General features: G+C 37.0%; 1 protein-coding gene across 5 annotated transcripts in view; it reads right to left on the reverse strand.

Moving 5' to 3' along the window:
- Positions 1–22,612, reverse strand: part of LOC131930790 (serine/threonine-protein kinase TBK1) — a 79,287-nt gene that overhangs the window by 16,681 nt on the left and 39,994 nt on the right. For 4 of the 5 annotated variants that reach the window (XM_059287410.1, XM_059287412.1, XM_059287411.1 and 1 more), the window contains exons 2-3: positions 15,050–15,684; positions 13,451–13,542 (exon numbers count right to left, since the gene is read on the reverse strand). In XM_059287410.1, the coding sequence (XP_059143393.1) occupies positions 13,451–13,542; positions 15,050–15,077 (120 nt within the window). In that variant the 5' untranslated portion in view covers positions 15,078–15,684. Of the gene's footprint in view, positions 1–13,450; positions 13,543–15,049; positions 15,685–17,120; positions 17,184–22,612 lie in introns of those variants that run through there. The other variant, XM_059287408.1, reaches the window with a different exon arrangement.

The following is a 22,612-nucleotide window of genomic DNA, read 5'->3' on the forward strand; positions in this document are numbered from 1 at the left end:
AGACATGGCATTGGTCTAGTCTACACCACCCTTTAGCTCAGTGAGACATGGCATTGCTCTAGTCTACACCACCCTTTAGCTCAGTGAGACATGGCATTGGTCTAGTCTACACCACCCTTTAGCTCAGTGAGACATGGCATTGGTCTAGTCTACACCACCCTTTAGCTCAGTCAGACATGGCATTGGTCTAGTCTACACCACCCTTTAGCTCAGTCAGACATGGCATTGGTCTAGTCTACACCACCCTTTAGCTCAGTCAGACATGGCATTGGTCTAGTCTACACCACCCTTTAGCTCAGACAACTCTACTGAAGGAATTCAGGAAGCGACCCAACCCACTGTATTACATAACACATTCAGGGACCTATACAAAGATGAGGAAGTCAATGAATTAACCATGACTTGCTTATCATGGTAAAAATATGCCACGCCAGCATTATAAAAAAATCCAAGCAGGAAAGTTTAAAAATGTAGGTTAAAACATTCCAGCTGTACCTAGCTCCACAAGGAACCCAGAGATCTTTTGAACTTCCTTTTGGACACATTATTCTAATGAGGTGACCTACATCCTGGACACCCAAACCAACACCTAATAATATATATGTCAACTAAAAAAAAAAAGTTTCCCAGATTTAGAAATGTTTCTAAATGTCTTGATAATTTAACCTTTATACAAAGAATATACTGAATTCCTAATGTCAAATTTTATTTATTGTTATCTTACCACCAAATTTTAACCCTAACAGTTATATTGACTGAACAAATATCCTTGTCATGAGGAAGATATCTTCGTGACCCATATTTGTATGTACATGGACCTTAATGAAAATCCTTACAGAGGCGGATGTAGGGGTACTGGGGGGGGGGGGAGACTTAAGCCCCTAAATATTTTTTTTTGGAAAAAAACACATACATATATCTATACCTCTATATCTACATTTAAATCTACAATCTATATACATATCTATGTATATCTGTGAGAAGATGTATATATAAAAACTACAAACTTAAGCCACCCTAGACAACAGACTGGAGCCAACAAAGAACATGGGCCCTACTAAAAATTGGAAGTTTAGAATGTTTCCTTCACTCCCATAACTAAGCTTGATATCAATAAGGAGAAAAAGATATGTAAAATGTTTAAAAGTGTGAGAAAACAGACACAATAATTTAACGGGCCTCTCAAGTTTGGGAATTGGGGGACCAGAGGAACTTGACTAGTGACACCTAACTGTCAACACATGACTGCCAACACATGACTGTTGACAATTGACTGTTGACACATGACTGGTGACATATGACTGGTGACACATGACTGGTGACACATGACTGGTGATACTTGACTGATGACACATGACTGGTGATACATGACCGATGACACCTGACTGATGACACCTGACTGGTGACACATGACTGGTGACAAATGACTGATGACACATGACCAATGACACATGACTGTTGACACATGATTGGTGACGCGTGACTGGCGGCACATGACTGTTGACACATGACTGCTGACGCCTGACTGGTGGCACATGAATGGTGACTTACGCAGAATCCATGCCAGACGGATTGTTCCCTCAGCTAGCAAAAGAACGCCCAGAAACAACAATAGATATGGTCTGAAAAATGTGACCCCCACACCCCACCCTAAACAACACAAGATCCTGAAAAATGTAACCCCCACACCCCACCCTAAACAAAAAAACAACACAAGATCCTGAAAAATGTAACCCCCACACCCCACCCTAAACAAAAAAACAACACAAGATCCTGAAAAATGTGACCCCCACACCCCACCCTAAACAAAAAAACAACACAAGATCCTGAAAAATGTAACCCCCACACCCCACCCTAAACAAAAAAACAACACAAGATCCTGAAAAATGTGACCCCCACACCCCACCCTAAACAAAAAAACAACACAAGATCCTGAAAAATGTGACCCCCACACCCCACCCTAAACAAAAAAACAACACAAGATCCTGAAAAATGTAACCCCCACACCCCACCCTAAACAAAAAACAACACAAGATCCTGAAAAATGTGACCCCCACACCCCACCCTAAACAAAAAACAACACAAGATCCTGAAAAAATTACAACACCGAAAAACACATGACAGTTAGCTTGTGTAGACATAAAAGAAATTATTTATCTATTGTCTGGATTTTCCAGTCGAGCACTTCCGTTTGATATGTATACGCGAACTACAAAGAAATAATACCCCAACCCACCAACTCTCCCGCTAAAAGTAACACCTTTGTGCTAAGGGAATGAAACTAAAGGGATAGTGATATGTAGGGGTGAACCAAGGTTGTACTTTATAAACAGTACGACTGGGTTTAACAACGAAATAAGACCAACGGGATTCCGTGTTGGCTCTATAGTTGTCTCACTTCACTTCTCATTAAATATAATTAACTTTTGACACCACAAAGGGTGTAGGCGTCTATAAGTACATTAAGAAGTTTTTATCGAATTTAAGTTTCATTACGTCATCACAAAAACCCAGGACTCCCAATGAAATCACAGTGCTCCATGTACCATCAAGTTAACCAGAATCAAAACGTTTTAAAATAAGAATTTGTTTCAATTGCCCTTTCTGAAGTATACTACGTCACATTCCCCACCTGTCTCATGTAGCGCATAGTCACAATAAAGACTTTTTTACCCCCATCCGCTTTTTCGATATGTGACGTCATTTTATGTCGACGCCTCTAAAACACCCACCAAGAAATACATCTATATATTTAGCCTACCTTGTTCGATACTAAATTAGACAATACAGTCTAAAGATAAATATAGCAAGTCACAGCCAGTCGTTGACGTGTACCGCAATGTAAACATAATGTAATTGATAATTGTTGCACAGAGACAGGTAAAGCCATGCTGTCAAAAATTTGATCATACGGATATACAACCAGGACTATCGATTTAATGGTGTGTTTTGAGGCTGGAGGAGGGGGGGGGGCGACCAAAATAGATTCGACTCCAATTTCCGTTAAACTTAGAACAATTCGCACTTTAAAATAGACAAATACAAGGTTTAGCTGCCGTTAATGAAAATGGGTGTAAAAGTTGCAAAAAAAAGCGCCGAAAAAACAAACAAATGCCGAACTTCAGCGAAGCCCAAGTTTATTAAATACGCATGAAATAGAAATGGGATAAAACGAGGAAATAAAACACGTCAAACAACAAATATTTTACATGTTGGAGTTTGCGCTCATGTAATCAATATGAAATGGGATCAAGTAGGCGTATATTTGTAAGGATTAAGCAACATTTGATATGAGATCATGTAGGCGTATATTGAACGGATTACATTTTTTAAGCAGCAACGGAATTCAAATACAGCTTCAGATTATTATGTTTTTTTATGACGCACCTTTTATTAAAATGAGCGGTGCGTGACTTTTTGGACATACCACAACTTTTCAGTCAAAAGTCTTCGGTTTTTTCCCTAGATAACACCAAATCACAACCCTTTTACGGTCAATAGTGATGTTTAGGGTTTTGGTTCATACTTCGCTTTAAACCTTCCTCGTGAAATAAGAAATGTATTCGCTGCGCGTAGAACGAAAAAAACCCACTAATGATAACATTAATTCCAAACGTGAGACTACCACGTGATTACACGCAAAAATCACGTGACGTGACACGTGATAGCATTAATTTTACACGTGATGATAACATTAATTCCAAACGTGAGACTACCACGTGATTACACGCAAAAATCACGTGACGTGACACGTGATAGCATTAATTTTACACGTGACGTAACAAAGAAATCACTCAGGGGAGTTTGAAATTCCCAACTCCGGCATGCGTCTCTTTCAAAGAGTAACAGCGTCTCTACACGTTACGTGCATCAACTTTATAATACTTGTCATTATCTGGAAAGTTTGAACGAAATGCCTGCTTTGGAAGTGGGTCGACATTGAGTTGCATGATTTGACCACAGACATAAAGCCAGACAGACATACAGAAACATACATACAGACAGTAACACATATATATTGACCTGAGTAAACGCTATTTAAAAAAATACTAAGCTAGATCTCTACCTAACGACAACATGTGGGATCAACAGAAGTAAACCATGTTACAGTGTTGTAATAACATTAATGTTTCTATTTTAAAAAAAAAAAGAACCTTGGATTATATTAGGATCGATTAAGGAAACTTTACTTTTTTTTAAAAAATATTTGGCAATTGCTCCATTGTTTGTTAGTCTAAGGAGGATTTTTGTTTTATATTATTAAATCTGGAAATTAGTTTTAACTTCTTCCTTGCCTTTTGTTAGGTAATTGCGTTGATAAGCTTTCGCTTTATTTAACATGGACCAATAAAAGTATGTTCTCTAAAAGTAATTAACATGTATCAAATAACGAATTGAAAACATTTAACTATGGGTTATTTATAACATTTAAATATTCGATACAAAGTTCCAAATTTTTAATTAAATATAAATTAACATAATGAAATAAAGCAACACTGTAACACATTTTGAAAGACAGTGCGCTTGTTAACAGTAGGAGCCAAAAATAAAAGCAGCTTTGTGTGTCATAGACTGTACGTGCTAGTTTTTGCACAAGTAAGTATAACACCCTTCGGGTTTAACGTTCAAGGGAAATTCCCAAAGACAAAGTCAGGCTGATCGTGTATACTTAACCTGTCTGACACATGAGCCAACGCCCATAAAATAACGCCCCCGGCCATGCGAGCCGACAAATCTTACGCAGCACAAAGGCTTTAGCAACAGAGAAAATAAATTTTACATACAAACAATGCACGTATACAACACGATAGTTTTTAAACTCTTGGCCCTGTCCGGTGTGTATCGGTTAATTACACGTAAGCACGGATCATATAGATTTATATGACACGACGTACTTGGGAGAATATTTTATGCAATTCGGGGCCGACACCCCCCCCCCCCACCTAAATTACGCCACTCTTCTACACACAAAATTTAATAGAAGGAACTCAGTGAAAATTTCAAAAATAAAAATAACCCGGAAGTCATTAAATAAAAACTTTATTTTTTTTTGACGCGTTAGTTAAGTTTTCATTGCTGACGCTCTTTTTCAAAATGTAAGTTGAAAAATGCAAATACATTGTATATAAATTAGAGGTACTGGACACCAGCAAGAATAGTCTCGAAATTAACCGAAAGCCGCATTAAAAAAAATTTTTTAAATAATGTGCGCTGTTATCAAAGTTAATATTGTTATAAAAACCTGACTGGTTGGTTTTTATCGAACTTCACTAAATATTGGATGTAATTCATATGTATAGCATTTTCGTTATTTAAATTTTAAAATAAAAAGCCAAAATTAAATTGGATTGTTTTAAATTTGTCATTGAAAATGTGAACAAACAAGGCATAACTGGGCCATGTGTTTTAAAAATATAATTTTATTAAAAAATTGTATCGGCATAGTTTTGAGTACAAATTACAACAAAGTGGGGTTTTCGGAAGATTGATCACGGAGTTTCTGTACTGCCAATTAATGCCTGTCTTACGAAAGGAAAATTCCAGGTTTTAATTTAGTCTTGATTAAAATAAATAGAAATGTAGGTTACAAAAATATTTTTAATTCTCTACATTTGCGTGGTCGAGTCGGTAAAGCTAATGGTAGCTAAACCGAAAAGTCACGAGTTCAAACCCTCAGGCAGATGAGGCTCGATAGCTGGGTACAGCAACGCTTCTGTGAGAGACAACAAAATCAAACAGCTATTGCCTTGTAGTTTATTCTTGGTTGGACAAAGGCTATGGAAGCAAATCCAAAATAAGAAAAGCAGGCTGAAATCGGAGCCAATGATCTAAATGGCGCATAACCAGCTAACACGTATACTTAATTGTTACGGCGGCTATAAAGGCAAGTTGTCAAAAACACGATCGATGTGAACACTAATGATGGAAGGACTCTCGTCAACTCGTTGATGTCTATTGTTATAACTGGGCAGTACCTGATGGATCACGTTACGTTAAAGCTAATCAATCAGATATTATATAGCTAGCTTAATGTATCCATGGATATTAGTTGTTTTTTTTTTTATTTTAAATTCTTGTTCAGTTACATCACTTGTGATGGGGGGGGGGGGGGGGTTAGTCCATGACTGACGTCACACACCTAGTGGGGAGACGGGTTTATACATGTTATGATGGGGAGACGGGACACGGTTGAAAAGATGCGTGATGTTGCAAATTTTTCAGATTTTAGAAAAACCAAAACTTAAAAAAAAATAATATATAATCAGAAACAGGTTTTCCCCGAAAGATTTATAATGATGTGAATTAAAGACTGGGCAGTGTGGAACGCTGTAAAGGGGAGGAGGGGGGGGGTGGAATTCGATGTAAAAAAAATAACACGCTGTCATTATAAAACGGTCCCTTACACTTCATTGACAAGCTGAAAGACGTACGTCAAACGGTGTTAACGAGGAAGTCCTACTTCACGCAGAAACACTGTAGAACTTTAGAGTGAATGACGGCAGATTATGCGGAGTGTTACAGAGTCACACACCTTGACCGCGACAGATAGGAGCCGGTATCGTGTAGATCCAACTACTTCCGGTATACAGATGTAACACCACCAACCAGGACCAGGAAACAGACCGTTGAAAGGTACTTCCGCCTCCACAACTATACTGTTTACATACCAATCCTTTCTATCTTACACACTGGGGGAGGGGGGATTCATTCAACCCGGGTGTTTCATTATCGGTTTTTTTCCCTTTCTACGTAGTTATCCGAGTTAATTTCCTCCAATCAAATAACGAGTTTGTAGTTGCCTCGCCTTAATGCTCGGTGGTTGATTCAAACTGCCACGCGCAGGTAGCGAAACAACGTGACTTGTAATCTAAGACGAGATGTGGTGTATTTCGAGGTCCTTGAGACAGATGAGCTTTACTTGAGCTACCGCATGTGTCTTAGGCGCGAACAGGACAAGATGATGAGTGGTGGTAGACAGAGGTTAAATCACATATAAATCTATATAAAGTGATACATGATGATAAGATGGGTTTTTAAATGTTACATTTTTTTTGTTGTGATATAAAGAATGTATAGGATCCCATAACCGCTCCTCTAGCGTATAGTATGGTTACTTTACAAGGTGCCATTTGCTCATTTGCAAGAAAAATCTGCTCAACTTTAAGAGAGAAAAAACAAAGAACATAACTCGGGTATATGTATGTATCACAAGGCGTATGTACGACCACTTAAGGATTGCTAGACACTGATATAACGTGTATATATATATATATATATATATATATATATATATATATATATATATATATATATATATATATATATATATTGTTTAAAGAAAAATATTTTAAAATATTTTTTTTATCAAAAACATACGTCTGAGCACAGACATGTTTGGAATGAAACATTTGAAATAGCGTGGACTTGTTGAAGGCGTTACCATTTCTTTTCTCAAACGATTTCTTAGAATGTAACAGGCGTCACGCTGTGTTAAGCCCAGACAAACGTCCCCGTCCTGAAGAGTTGAGACATAAACGATACCAACAGGTATGTGTCGGCACACACCTAAGTACCGCATCCCACTTAGCAAATTGTTTGGGTGGGTTTCCCCCCAGGTACCCCGCAGTTTATTATAGATTCCATCTCAAGTCTCAAGTTCACAGAAGAGAATTACCCAACATCGACTTGACATAATGCCGGGTACCCGTAAGACCTGAGCTTAATCAGGTTCCAGATTCAATACATCTGAGCGTTAACCTACGCGGACCACACCTCAAAAGCCCACACTATTCAAACAATAATAACGCCCAACGATAATCTTCAGGGCCCTTATACTTTAGTCTGGAAGTCCAAACAGCCCACACAATACCACTCAGTACACAATAGAGGTTTTATTTGCAATAAGAGATAAAAGGGTCGCGGAACTCACTACATGGTGTCGACTTGTCCATTTCTCAGGCAACCACAGACAAAAGAAGTTCAAACAAACCCACCCTTCTGATAAAAGATGTACTAAAAGACTGTCAGTGCAAGAATAGGCGCATCAGCGTGCCAAACGTACAAATCCCAATAGCTGATTTAGTCAAGTAAACAAACTCAGTAATCATAGACTAGTTTCTCAATACCAGTTTGGAGTGTTATCATTACCGTGCAAGTGAATGGGTTGGGAGAGGTCAAGCGGAGCTCTTGATCTACACTGCAGTCGCCCATGTATACACTCTATTAAAATATATAGGCGTATGCTGTGCTGGTACATTCTGTCCTAGATTATTTTAACACTAGCGTTTACCTCCGCGGGCTAGCAATGTGATCAAACATGTATGAAACCCCTACTAACGACCTTGCATAAAAAAATTAATAAAACTACTGCATGGAAAACGACCTGTCTAAATGTACTGTCTCCTTGTGACAGTTCTGGCCTGCCGTGCTACTCTAAGACTCAGTGGTGGTGCCCGGACAAGTCTGTGAACGTTTTACCGGTAGCTTCCATTAGGGGACGTGATCAATCTCATGTGGTGGTAGTGCTGGTGGTAGGTGGGGATGATGGGACGGGGTGGTGATGGGATGGGTGGTAAGTTCTGGTGGTGGGGAAAATCTTACACCGAAAAGAGCTTATTATGTAACCATACATCAAACGACAAGACCTCTGGCCTAGATCTAGATATATATATATATATATATATATATATATATATATATATATATATATATATATATATGTGTGTGTGTGTGTGTGTGTGTGTGTGTGTGTGCGTGATTCTTTCGATATGGGGAGGGGAGCAAGAAGCATGTCCACCGCTCTCCCCGAGGGAGCAAACTGTCAAAAAGGAACCCTGAATACTAATGACTGCCCATAATTAACTGGCAGACAATCAGCTGTTGAGAAACCGGACACGTCCACGGACACGTGTGACGCAGTATCTGGACATTACACCAGGACCAGAGGCCACCGTTTCGCAGAATTACACGACGTAAATAGCACAAACCATTATTTTTTGCCCTGTCACTCTTGCGGTTTTGTGAAGACTTATCCTGTTCGAAGAAAACGTTCGAAGAAAACGTAGCATTTATTATTTAAAAAATCGTTCAAAGTACTATTTTTTAAATAATAAACGCCGTTTTCTTCGAACAGGAGAAGTCTTCACAATAAGTAGGCTACGTGTGTAGACGTTTATGTTCTTAACGTTGACTATGTATAATTCGATATGGCAGAATTTTAAAAATCCTCTTTTTGCCTCCCCCCACCAACCCCCCCCCCCCCCCCCCCCCCCCCCCCACCAATATTGCTACGTCCCTGATTTTAAACAGGAAATATAAAATGAACATTTTCTACTACCAGCATAAAATCCTGTTTCTTGGAAAATAAATAAACGATATGTAGTAATAAAATATTTTGTATGAATAGACTAAAAATTGTTTGAATAAATGAATTGGTTTTGTCGACATTAAACGGCGCACTACCGCAATAAAATTAAGCGACCGTGCAGCGTACCAAGAAATAAACGAGAAACTTAAATATTTTCCGTGCCGCTTTTAGTTGAGACCGCTACTCGACATAACTATGTGATGGAACCTTGGCCAAATAGGTGATTGAACCTTGGCCAAATATGTGATTGAACCTTGGCCAAATAGGTGATTGAACCTTGGCCAACTGAGTGATGGAACATTGGCCGAATATGTGATGGAACCTTGGCCAAATAGGTGATGGAACCTTGGCCAAATAGGTGATTGAACCTTGGCCAAATAGGTGATTGAACCTTGGCCATCTGAGTGATGGAACATTGGCCGAATATGTGATGGAACCTTGGCCAAATAGGTGATTGAACCTTGGCCAAATAGGTGATGGAACCTTGGCCAAATAGGTGATGGAACCTTGGCCAAATAGGTGATTGAACCTTGGCCAAATAGGTGATGGAACCTTGGCCAAATAGGTGATTGAACCTTGGCCAAATAGGTGATTGAACCTTGGCCAACTGAGAGATGGAACATTGGCCGAATATGTGATGGAACCTTGGCCAAATAGGTGATTGAACCTTGGCCAAATAGGTGATGGAACCTTGGCCAAACAGGTGATTGAACCTTGGCCAAATAGGTGATTGAACCTTGGCCAAATAGGTGATTGAACCTTGGCCAAATAGGTGATTGAACCTTGGCCAAACAGGTGATTGAACCTTGGCCAAATAGGTGATTGAACCTTGGCCAAATAGGTGATTGAACCTTGGCCAAACAGGTGATTGAACCTTGGCCAAATAGGTGATTGAACCTTGGCCAAATAGGTGATTGAACCTTGGCCAAATAGGTGATTGAACCTTGGCCAAATAGGTGATTGAACCTTGGCCAACTGTGTGATGGAACCTTGGCCAACATGCAATTAGCAGAATGCTTTAAAAGGTCTACACTATATAGCTAAAAGGCTGGTGTCCCCAGATCCTAAGATCTAACCATCTTATGGGTAGGGTGACCAGGGGCAGTGTAGTTAGTTCACACAGCATTATAGAATAACATTAAGGTAGGCTAGAACAAGGCAGTTCTACCAGTTTAAAAAAAAAAAGCTCTTGAATAAACTTTGTCGAATGCAGGAAGCCATAAACAGCGCTAAATGTTTTTTTTTTAAACCTCTATCAACCAGTCTATAAAAACAGACTATCAAGGTTAGACTGACACACGATTTCTTCCTGAATGACAAATGTAAGATACAGACAGCATCCGTTATGTATTGACGTGTGGGATATGAAGGAGCACGTTCCTTGTGGTATTAGGTCAGTACGGATGGCTTAGTCCTAACACAAACACTAAAAGGATCACCGCTTTGTATCCTTGTTGTTGTGGGAATTTAATGAAGGGAGGGGTAAGTGGCCTGGGTGACTCTTACTTAAGACAGTTGTACAGGAACAGAAAAGGTGGGATGGGATCAGGGAGAAGGGATGGGACCAGGGTGTAGGGATGGGATCAGGGAGTAAGGATGGGATCAGGGAGTAGGGATGGGATCAGGGAGTAGGGATGGGATCAGGGAGTAGGTTTGGGATCAGGGAGTAGGGATGGGATCAAGGAGTAGGTATGGGATCAGAGAGTAGGGATGGGATCAGGGAGTAGGGATGGGATCAAGGAGTAGGTATGGGATCAGGGAGTAGGGATGGCATCAAGGAGTAGGTATGGGATCAGGGAGTAGGTATGGGATCAGGGAGTAGGGATGGCATCAAGGAGTAGGTATGGGATCAGGGAGTAGGTATGGGATCAGGGAGTAGGGATGGAATCAGGGAGTAGGGATGGGATCAGGGAGTAGGGATGGGAAAAGGGAGTATGGATGGGATCAAGGAGTAGGGATGGGACCAGGGAGTATGGATGGGATCAGGGAGTAGAGATGGGAGTATGGATGGGATAAGGGAGTAGGGATGGGAGTATGGATGCGATCAGGGAGTAGAGATGGGAGTATGGATGGGATAAAGGAATAAGAAATGGGAGTATGGATGGGATAAGGGAGTAGGGATGGGAGTATGGATGTGATCAGGGAGTAGAGATGGGAGTATGGATGGGATAAGGGAGTAGAGATGGGAGTATGGATGGGATAAGGGAGTAGGGATGGGAGTATGGATGCGATCAGGGAGTAGGGATGGGAGTATAGATGGGATCAGTCAGTAGGGATGGGATCAGGGAGTAGGGATGGGATCAAGGGGTAGGGATGGGATCAAGGGGTAGGGATGGGAAAGGGGGTATGGATGGGATCAGGGGGTAGGAATGGGATCAGGGTGTAGGGATGAGATCAGGGAGTATGAATGGGAGTAGGGATGGGATCAGGGAGTAGGGATGGGATCAGTGAGTAGATATGGGATCAGGGAATAGGGATGGGATCAAGGGGTAGGGATGGGATCAGGGAGTAGAGATGGGAGTATGGATGGGATAAAGGAATAAGAAATGGGAGTATGGATGGGATAAGGGAGTAGGGATGGGAGTATGGATGTGATCAGGGAGTAGAGATGGGAGTATGGATGGGATAAGGGAGTAGAGATGGGAGTATGGATGGGATAAGGGAGTAGGGATGGGAGTATGGATGCGATCAGGGAGTAGGGATGGGAGTATAGATGGGATCAGTCAGTAGGGATGGGATCAGGGAGTAGGGATGGGATCAAGGGGTAGGGATGGGATCAAGGGGTAGGGATGGGAAAGGGGGTATGGATGGGATCAGGGGGTAGGAATGGGATCAGGGTGTAGGGATGAGATCAGGGAGTATGAATGGGAGTAGGGATGGGATCAGGGAGTAGGGATGGGATCAGTGAGTAGATATGGGATCAGGGAATAGGGATGGGATCAAGGGGTAGGGATGGGATCAGGGAGTAGGGATGGGATCAGGGATGGGATTAAGGAGTAGGAATGGGATCAGTGACTAGGGATGGTGTAAGGGAGTAAGGATAGTGTTAAGAAAGCAGGTATGGGAACAGGGAGTAGTGGAATATAGTTATTTAATCCACTGGACTAGTATATGAGTTGTTCAAAAGCTAATCCACAGTTGACCTTGTTTATTCATGTTATGCCATATAACAAAGTTCATAATGCTAGTCTCATACCCTGCCACAAATTGCACTAATGATGAAGCACTTGATTTCTAACCCAGCTCTTATTTACTTTTACTCATTTATAGTGAGCAAACCAACACTACGAAGAAGGTGAAGCTGATTAGCAAACACCTACAACATTACTTCAATGCTTTATTTAAAACACAATCTTTAACATACAGTGTAACAGTACAGGATGCACAGAATAAGGAATAACTTTGGACAACTCAAGTATTGCACCTTTTGAATAACCTGACAACTGGAGTGGAACCAGATTCATTGGAAAACCAGGAAAGACTAGTAGGAGAAGATCCGTGAAGATAGAATCTTAAGCAGGAACATGTCATGGCCAAATAGCTGAGAATTTGAACCACTAGGAAAAGACTAGGAGAACATCAATGAAGATAGAATCTTAAGCAGGAACATGTCATGGCCAAATAGCTGAGAATTTTGAGCCACTAGGAAAAGACTAGGAGAACATCAATGAAGATAGAATCTTTCTTAAGCAGGAACATGCCATTTCCAAATAACTGAGAATTTGAGCCACTAGGAAAACAGCTTCAGCTCTCTTTTGTTGGGTAGGAGAGGAATATAAGGAGAGTAGGATTTCATAATCATATCATAATTGTCATGAGTTACTTCAATAGGGTTTAGAGTAAAGAAATGTTGTGTATATAGTCTACACCTTTATTTTTAATGGCCACATGTCTACAACAAGAAGCCAATGAATTTGAAAGGTTGTATTTTTAAATTTGATTCATTTCTGCAATAAAGTCATATTCAGTTACTATCCTAAATACAAGATTTAAAAAAAAAAACGTAATATGATCATGATGATATCATTGTTTCCATTCAACTCCAGTGAGCAATAAAGAAAGTGATGAAAAAAGAACTCCTACCTTATGTCGACCTAGGTAAACAATGGCACTAGCCCCTCTCCCAAGTGAATCGGCTGTATTCCATGTGTAGTTCTCAGAGCTCACCAGAGTGCCTGTTACCCAACCAAAACAATGGATTGTATTCAGCATGGTTCTGTTATTTAATTTATTCAGTACAGTTCTATCATTCCCAGTTCTATCATTTGCAGTATTGAGCACAGTTCTGTTATTCACAGTATTCAACATAGATCTATCTTTCTCTGAATTAATCATAATTCTATCATCAATTAGTTAGCATAGTTCTATTACTTATAAATAACAGTATTCAGTGTAGGTCTATCACATATAAACTACTGTAACTGTACTCAGCATAACTCTATCATTCTCTGTGTTCAGTATAATAGTATATTTGTACCACTTAAAAATAACAGTATTCATCATAGGTTTATCAGATATAAAAAACAGTACTCAGAATAGATATATCATTCTCTATATTCAGTATAATAATATAATTGTATCATTTATAAATAACAGTATTCAGCATAGTTCTATCACATATAAACTACAGTACTCAGCATAGTTATATCATTCTCTGTGTTCAGTATATTTCTATCACTTATAAATAACTGTATTCATTACATTCTACCATTCAATGTATTCAGCAGTTAATTTATTAAAAATTTCCTCACAAACATGAATAATATTTTAACAGCTGTTGAGAAAGGTGGAGGTGGACAGGATGTTAAAACTAATAAAAATGATGTGTAGCAATGATTAATTTGGCTATAGGACACAAATAAAGTAGCTTCCTTCCTTTTTTACTACACACAACACCAATTGCCACATAACATCAATGGGGAGAGGAAATTTAAATTCATTCTAACATTTTGATTTTGAGACAAAAAAAATTGCCCATCCTAACCATGCATTTGAAGAAGTATGTTTTAATTTGTCCAGGAAATACATTTTTATATATACCAACTTGATAGGATAATTTTATACTGGAGGTAATATTGAATTAACCAAACAAAACAAAAAGTAGCATGTTACACTGGTTAGACTACTCTTACATTACTTCTTTGAATCAATAGTCTTAAACTTAATAAGATGATAAAGAATATGTTTGTTACAATTACTTCTTAGAAAAAATAACTTCAAACAAGAGAATATGTATGGATAGTTCAACAATGGCTTGGACTAGGTACATGTGTAATAATCTCCTCGTATGGCTATAATTGATAGCTAACACGAGCTTCTCGAATTTGAGTCCCAGGTTAAAGTCTATAGGATGCCCCTGGGTCTACTCTTCACTGACAGGTACCTGACTTGTTTGGCAAACAAAGTAGGCTGACCACACTATTCTTTCATGACTAGGTAATTGAAACAAATGAGTAGATGAACTCTATTTCAACTGCCCCATGTGTCTTGGGCTTGAACAGGAAAAGATGATGATAATGGCTATACAGTAAAAAATGGAATTAAGTTACCAAAGGTAGAGTCAATCTAGATAAGTTTTCAAGATTCATCAAATAAACTAGTATGAATTTTAAAAAACACTGATGATACTCAAACATAATAATTTAATAATATTTCAATATTAATAAGATCAAAGTAACTCACCTTTAATAACAGGGTAAGACGATGTCATCTAATTGACGTGGATGCACATCAAGATAATGGTATGAAAATTCCTTCACTTCAGCAAGCAGAATAAAATGTCCCATTTAAGCAAGGGCCAAATATAAGTTTGTAAAGTATTCGATTAAAATGAAATGTACACAGAACATCCACCAAGAAAAAATATACACAGTATTTCTTTTTGAATATATAATCAATAAAAAAATATATATCGATACAACTTTCAAATACTATAGCAGTTCCAATAGTTATATAGAAAAAAATTGATAATGTAAGCTAACTGTAAGGTTATGACCCGTTATAAAAAAAATAAATCTAATTTAAAAAACTACTTCAGGTGACAGGCTCCTCCTATTTGTTCTATGTTTGTTTTACTAAACTATTTGTAAAACAATACACTATTAGCATTTCACTCCACAATAGTAACTGTTTCCGTAGTCCTAGCGGCCTAACAAGATGCCGGAAAATGGGATCATTCAATGTAAAGTGAATATCACCGTAGTTTCTCATTAGCCTCATGTGGCTAGTTATTGTCAATGGTGATTGCTGTGCCTTAAAATACATAAGGCCCAATCTATCACTTGTCCCTTAACAGATATCATCGCAAAGCTGGGATGCTGAAAAATAAAAAAAAGATAAGTTTTCAATTCAAACAATTTCTAGTTTAGTCCATATCACAGAAATAATTTTTAAATATATTTATTCATTCACAAAAATTAAAATAATAGCTCTGTATTACTCAACTATACCTATATAATATTAGTATAGAAATATATTTTAAAAATTGTAAGTTTAGGCTTTAGGTATATTTTTGCTATCATTAACGACGTTATGGTAAGCATTATTAAAAATAGAGGAGAAAAGGTCACGTTCACATACCCTAGTTTTTATCTAAATCTAAACCACAGTGAAAATGCCAGTGGAAATATGAGAAATGTAATTAATTACAGATTATAGGATTTTAATTATCCAAGCTATTACTCTCTTAATTAAAATTATTTCATTTTTTTAAAATGGGTAAAACAGGAATCCTCCTTTATTTTCATCTAACACTATTTATTTGAAATTAATAAATAGGCTCTAACTGGTAATTTTTAAATTGATAGGTCTAGGGCCTAGATTTAGATCTAGTTGAAGTTGGTTGGGGAAGGTTAAGGTTTAGATGCTGGTTATGAATTAGGGGTCATCAACAAATGACGTCATGCTTTTTTTGATGATTCCCCCCTCCTCCGTCACACATTGTCACAAAAAGCCAGACCCCCACCCCTTCTAAAATGATGTCACACCTTAGCCTACAACCCCCCCTCAAAATTGCAGTTGAGTTTTTCTTAAAACAACGATATCTTTCCAAAATCTTGTCTGAACCCTGTCATCATAGAGTATTTTAATCATTCCTATTACAATTTATTAAAATAGTTTTCTAAAACGCGAAACAACAGCTAAAACCTGTTTTTTAACATTGCTTTTTTATAATGCGAAAGTGTGACGTCACAATCTGAACCCCCACATCACACACCATCAAAAAATTACAGACCCCCCCTCTCACCCCTACGAGTGTGACGTCATTTATGGACGACTCCTAAAAGTTTCCTTTAGTTTTTGCATGATCATTCACATTTAGACTAGATACTATGCCTAGCTAATAGCTAGCTGTACAATGCTATAAAAATTCTAGATCTAGTGACCTAGTCTAGATCTAGAATCTTTTTTACTACTTTACTTTAGTCTATCTAGATCTAGTAGTAGTGTGTTTAGGTCTAGGAGTCGAGTTGACTTACTCTTAACTTCAACTCTTAAGTAAGTCACTTCTTGTTGTACGTACACTGTACGTACAAAAAAACATAGTACATAGTCTAGATCTAGATTAGATCTAGATCTAGATCTAGTCTAGAAGTCTAGATCTAGAGATCTACGACGTTTTTACACATCTAGTCTAGATCTAGATATTTTTATAATTCATTTTAGCTTTAGGTCCCGCTTAACCTTTTAATTATAACCTAACCTAATGACATGAGGAGTAATCAATGTCTATTAATTTCAATTTTTAATGTACCATTTTTGTTTGTAAGTTCGTGTTTCATAACCGGCAAACATCTCTGCTTCTCCTAAATTTTATTTTATTAGAGTAGCCACCCCTTAATCTTGACTATTACAAAACTAAAATTATGTAGGCCTACATTGTTTTAAACTAATTTATACACTAGTCTCTAATAATTAGACATACTAGATCTAGAACTAAATATTAATAGCTCAAAAATCATTTTTTCTATTAATCAATTAATTTAATGCTTTATATACTTTATATTAAAAACAAGAGTAAAAACAAATGCCAACGCTTTAAAGTAGACCTAGATCTAGATCTGTAGCTTTTAGCTTTTTCTGGAAAAATCCTTGAAGTGTGGATTATAGCCTGGTGATATACTATATAGGCTAGGGCCTATAGTTCTAATATATGGTTCGAATAATAAACATTAAACTCAATGGTATCTAGATCTATAGTTTGTTTGATTAAAAAAAGCATTCAAATATTATCAGGACCGATGTTTGTGTGGTTTGTGGGGGGATGGGGGGGGGGGGGGGTGGGGGGGGGGGAGAGAAATAGAGATGAGAGTTCAAGAAATGTTAATGTGTGCACGATCCCTCAAGCATACCTACAGGTATATTAATATCTTTAATGAGAGGTCCATTTATGACGTCTACCTTACCCCTTAGAGTTTTTAAAGACATTTTTCTCCGGATGGGCGGGAGGCACTTAAAATTACTGGGGGTCTGACTGTTAGAGTGTATATTTTCTACATACATGTTTTTTTTTTTCTGTTTCGTCCGGGGTTGGGGCGGTGAACGTGCTCCTGGAGACAGCGCACCCCCCCCCCCCCCCCAAAAAAAAAGAAACTCTTCTCAAATGGCGCCGAGCAGCAAGATTTTATTTTAAATCCCGAAATGCAAGTTTCTATTCACAGTTGTTGCGGCCCTTATTTGACATTGTATAGATCAGGTCTCATTTGCAATGCTGTTACAGCTATATTTTAATTTTTTCTTTCCGCTTTTCATTTAAAATACTTCATTACCCGGTAATACATACGTTTTGGTTTCACTTAGAAAAAGATGTTCATTAAAAATAAAAATAAGGCGGCAGGGCATAGTGCTGACCACACTATCTCTTCATATTCCGAGGTCACAGAAACAAGCGAACTCTACTTCACTTTAACTATACTTTACTTTTACATCATAGATTATTTTTTATTTTAACGCTTTTCATTTATTTTTCCGTCAACATTCCAGCTTCTATATTTCCGTAATGAATACATTAATTTATTAACTATTGTGTTGTTCTTTTCTACAAGAATCATTTTATTTATAGATTTTATATATAAGATAAAAGTTTTAAGAGAACTGTAAAATTGTCTGGACCTCCACAAAAGAAGACAAGGGTTGGAATTGGTCATCATCCATTGAGGAGGTCCTCAAAAGAAGAAAAAAACAACGAGACATACTCCCCCATTGTCCATACCAATCAACTTAAGACCCCCCCCCCCCCGACACACACACACACACCCTGCAATGAAATTAATTTTCCTCTAAAAACTTGCTGGACTTGGTTTCATTTAACCACGGGCACTAGAGTTTAAAAGTAGACAATACGTTTTGTGTGCAGATTAAATTCTTGGGTGTGCTGTGATGTGTCAGATTTTTATGATAAATTTAGCAAAATAGACGTCCACATCGACCTGACACCACCCCCCCCCCCCCCCCTCCTTCCCTCAAATCCACACGCTAACACAATAAAGTGCACTCCCCTTCCTGCTCTTTATTCGTGTGTGGGAGGGGGGGGGGGGGGGGTCCGCTAAGTGAATGCTAATGTTCAGAGAGAGAGAAAAAAAAAGGTAAAATTTTTCTAAAAATATTGTTTAACGTCATAAATAACGAGTCATATTCATCTACTCATGAACGAGAACTGAGTACCAGCTCTCATTAGTGCAGGTAGTTGTTATGGCTTTTGATTTTAGATGTACCTATACAATCGGATGAAAAAATAAAATAAAATTAAATCTGGTATTCGCTTTGTACGAAGGGCAGTACACACACACACAAACAACTAAAAAGTTCTTTACAGTGTTTCTTTCAAGCATCCCCCCTCCCCCACCGAAGAAAATAAATCGACCGTGCAATGTTGAAAGGCTGGTGAGCATTTACGACTCACGTCACCTAATTAATTGGAGATTGGTGGTTAAAGAGTGATGTCATTAACGACAGGAAAATCCGAAAATAAGTTCATTCTCTAATTCTTTTTAAGTCTAAGTTTAAAGATTATTATCCTCCGTTAAGTTGTGCTGGTTTTGTAAAAAATCGATAGTTGGGAAATTTCTGATATATATATATATATATATATATATATATATATATATATATATATATATATATATATCAGAAATTTCCCAATATATATATATATATATGTGTGTGTGTGTGTGTGTGTGTGTGTGTATGTGTATGTGTGTGTGTGTGTAATGCGAGAGGTGTTGATGATTATTGGTGCTTAGGATGCAAACATTATTTGTTCGTACCAATTTTATTTATATGCTAATTGTCTAATTAATATACTTTTCTATACCGTGTATATTTGCATATTTCTTTTAATCTGTAATTCTGGCGTGTTAAAGCAGGGGTCTCCAAACTACGGGCCGCGGGCCTGATGCGGCCCGCGAGGTCCTCTCATCCGGCCCGCGGCGATCTTTTTGTACACGGAAAAAACGTTTGTTGGTTATGGCTGAGGATCTTTGCCCAGAAAAATCAAAGACATGCCTGAAAGAAACTGGCCCCCGAACTGAAATTTGATAGTTAATGCGGCCCTCGGACTGAAAAGTTTGGAGACCCCTGTGTTAAAGCATAGAGGATCCTATTCACGACTCACGAGTGAAAAATAGGGGGGGGGGGATTATCTATTAGATTAAATTGTTCAGGGTTTAACAATGCCTATTTAATCTAATATTTTATAAGACCGAATAAACTATTATTTCTAATTTATCGATTTTTTTTCTCAATGCTTTTTAACTGTGATATAAATCAATGCTGTGATAATTGTCTATAATTGTCGCTAATGTGCTCAAGATCATGAAGAATACGAATTAAATTGAAATGGTGGACTATGATATATATTAATAATTAATTAGTGTAAAATAAACGTAATCGTTCGCTGTATTTTGAAAACTTAATTCTAGGCATAAAACTATCTTAAAGTAAAGAAATTAAATAGCTAATTAATGAACGCATTTTTATATCAGTAATTAAAAAAAAAAAGCTGTCCATGATAACGATAGATTACTATCATGTTCTAGTAAAGTTCCCTTTTCAAAACTGACGGCCCATGAGGCCAGTGAAGTAGAGTTCAGCTGTTTCTCTGACCTCGGCATATGAAGGGATAGTGTAGTCAGTACTATGCCTTCCCTAACGTGAGTTAGATACCCGTTAGAGCTAGATGGACTTAGTGACGTTCAACTGACTTGAAACGGATTTCAACTCGAGACTTTCGGGTTAGCAGTCTAGTGCTCTACCGCTTGGCCACGCCATTCTATCATGTTCTAGTTAGGCCGATATGGTAGTGGTACAGCTTACACATATTTACCACCTCACCTATCTACGATTGGCTGTGAATTATAGCATCCGTTTAAAGTTTCAAGAGTCCGAACTTCAGAGCAAGAGATTAACCCTTTTAATTTACAACCTTTAATGGCTTAAACCGACAACCTAATTAAAAAAAAAATATTTTAGTAGTGAGGTGCAATTAATATTTAGTCCTAGTTAGTATAAGTTTGAGAAAACAACAACTACATTCTAGATATCTGAGTATGAACATTCTCTAGCTCGTTCTTTATGAACTCAAAAAAAAAAAAAAAAAACAGGGGCGACAACTTGTTATAAAATATCTTCGGCAATGTTTAGTCTCCAAAAAGAGGTTAAATCAGAACAATATGAGATTCAAATTGTTTTTTTTTTTTTTTTTGCAACCCTTATTTTGTTTTATTTATTTTTTAAATATTTTTTTTTCAGGAATAAATAGTGAAAATGTATTTTTGTTCAAAAACATGCGCAACTGTGCTTAGGCTATAGTTTTAGTCGTAAAAACTAGACACATATGCTTATTAAATAGGATGAATAAATTTAAAAAAAATGGTAGAATATGTTCATTAAAAAAATGTTCATTAGAAATGTTGATTAAGTGCCTTTAAAAGTTAAATAAGATTAACTTTAAAGTTTTTAAAAAAATGCAGTTTTAAAAAAACTGATTACGTTTATTTGAATAACTTCATATAAAAATTCGAACATGTTAATTTAAAAAGTTGAAAAATTTGAAGTTCATTTGAAATGTTAAATAAGTTCATTTACTTTATGTTAAATATGTGTATAAGTTAAATAAACTCATTTAAAAAGTTGAATACCTTCATTTAAACGTATGAATACTACAAATAACTATCTGTGAGTTATTTTGTCTGATATATCTGGTATATTTTGTCCATGATATAACGTGTCCTTATTTACGTTGTCCACGGATCATTTATCCATTATATTAAATTTTTCCTGAGATATTTTGTCAGAGAACTATATATATATATATATATATATATATAGGGCCTATATATATATATATATATATATATATATATATATATATATATATATATATATATATATATATATATATATATATATATATGTATATATATATATATATGTATATATATATATATATGTATATATATATATATATACATATATATATATATATATATATATATATATATATATATATATATGTATATATATATATATATATATATATATATATATATATATATATATATATATATATATATATATATATATATATATATATATATATATATATATATATATATATATATGTAACACTATTCAACCCACTTACCACCCCCCCTCCCGCATAACGAAATCCTGCCTACGCAACTACTGGCATTTCGTATTGATGGCTCCTCTACATACGGTGGTGGCAAAAAAATCAACGTTTATTCCCATTCACTTGTATGAGATGCTTACTCCTCTTTGTACACATCACATAAAAAAAAAACAATTCCTAAAATATTTTTACACGGCTTTAAATAATTCGGTCGAAAATAGTACAGCACCATCCTTAATTAATAATGCAGATATTTTTAGCCACAAAGTTTCAATGAGAGGATGGGCAGGCACAGAGCATTGAACATGTATTCACGAAGGCTTGAGAACCGGTAGAAAATAAAAATATAAAATTGTTGATCGGATGATGAAAGGAAAAGACCAACGTCATGTCGTTATCAAATGTCAAGAGGCGACATCACGTGATTATTTCAAAGCCTGACAACGAGTTTTTTAAGTATCCACAAAGCTTTAAGCCATTTTTAGAGGTAGAATTTTTAAATTGCGAAATATTTTGCCGGGGTGGTTTAACACATTTTATTTTGTCACTCTAGTTTAACAATGTTTGACCGGAATCTAAATTTTGACACCTTAATTTAACAATCTTTGGACGGA

This window comes from Physella acuta, unplaced genomic scaffold (genome assembly GCF_028476545.2).
Source record: "Physella acuta isolate Inbredline_101_S28 unplaced genomic scaffold, ASM2847654v3 ptg001848l, whole genome shotgun sequence".
NCBI classification, from domain to species: Eukaryota; Metazoa; Mollusca; class Gastropoda; family Physidae; genus Physella; species Physella acuta.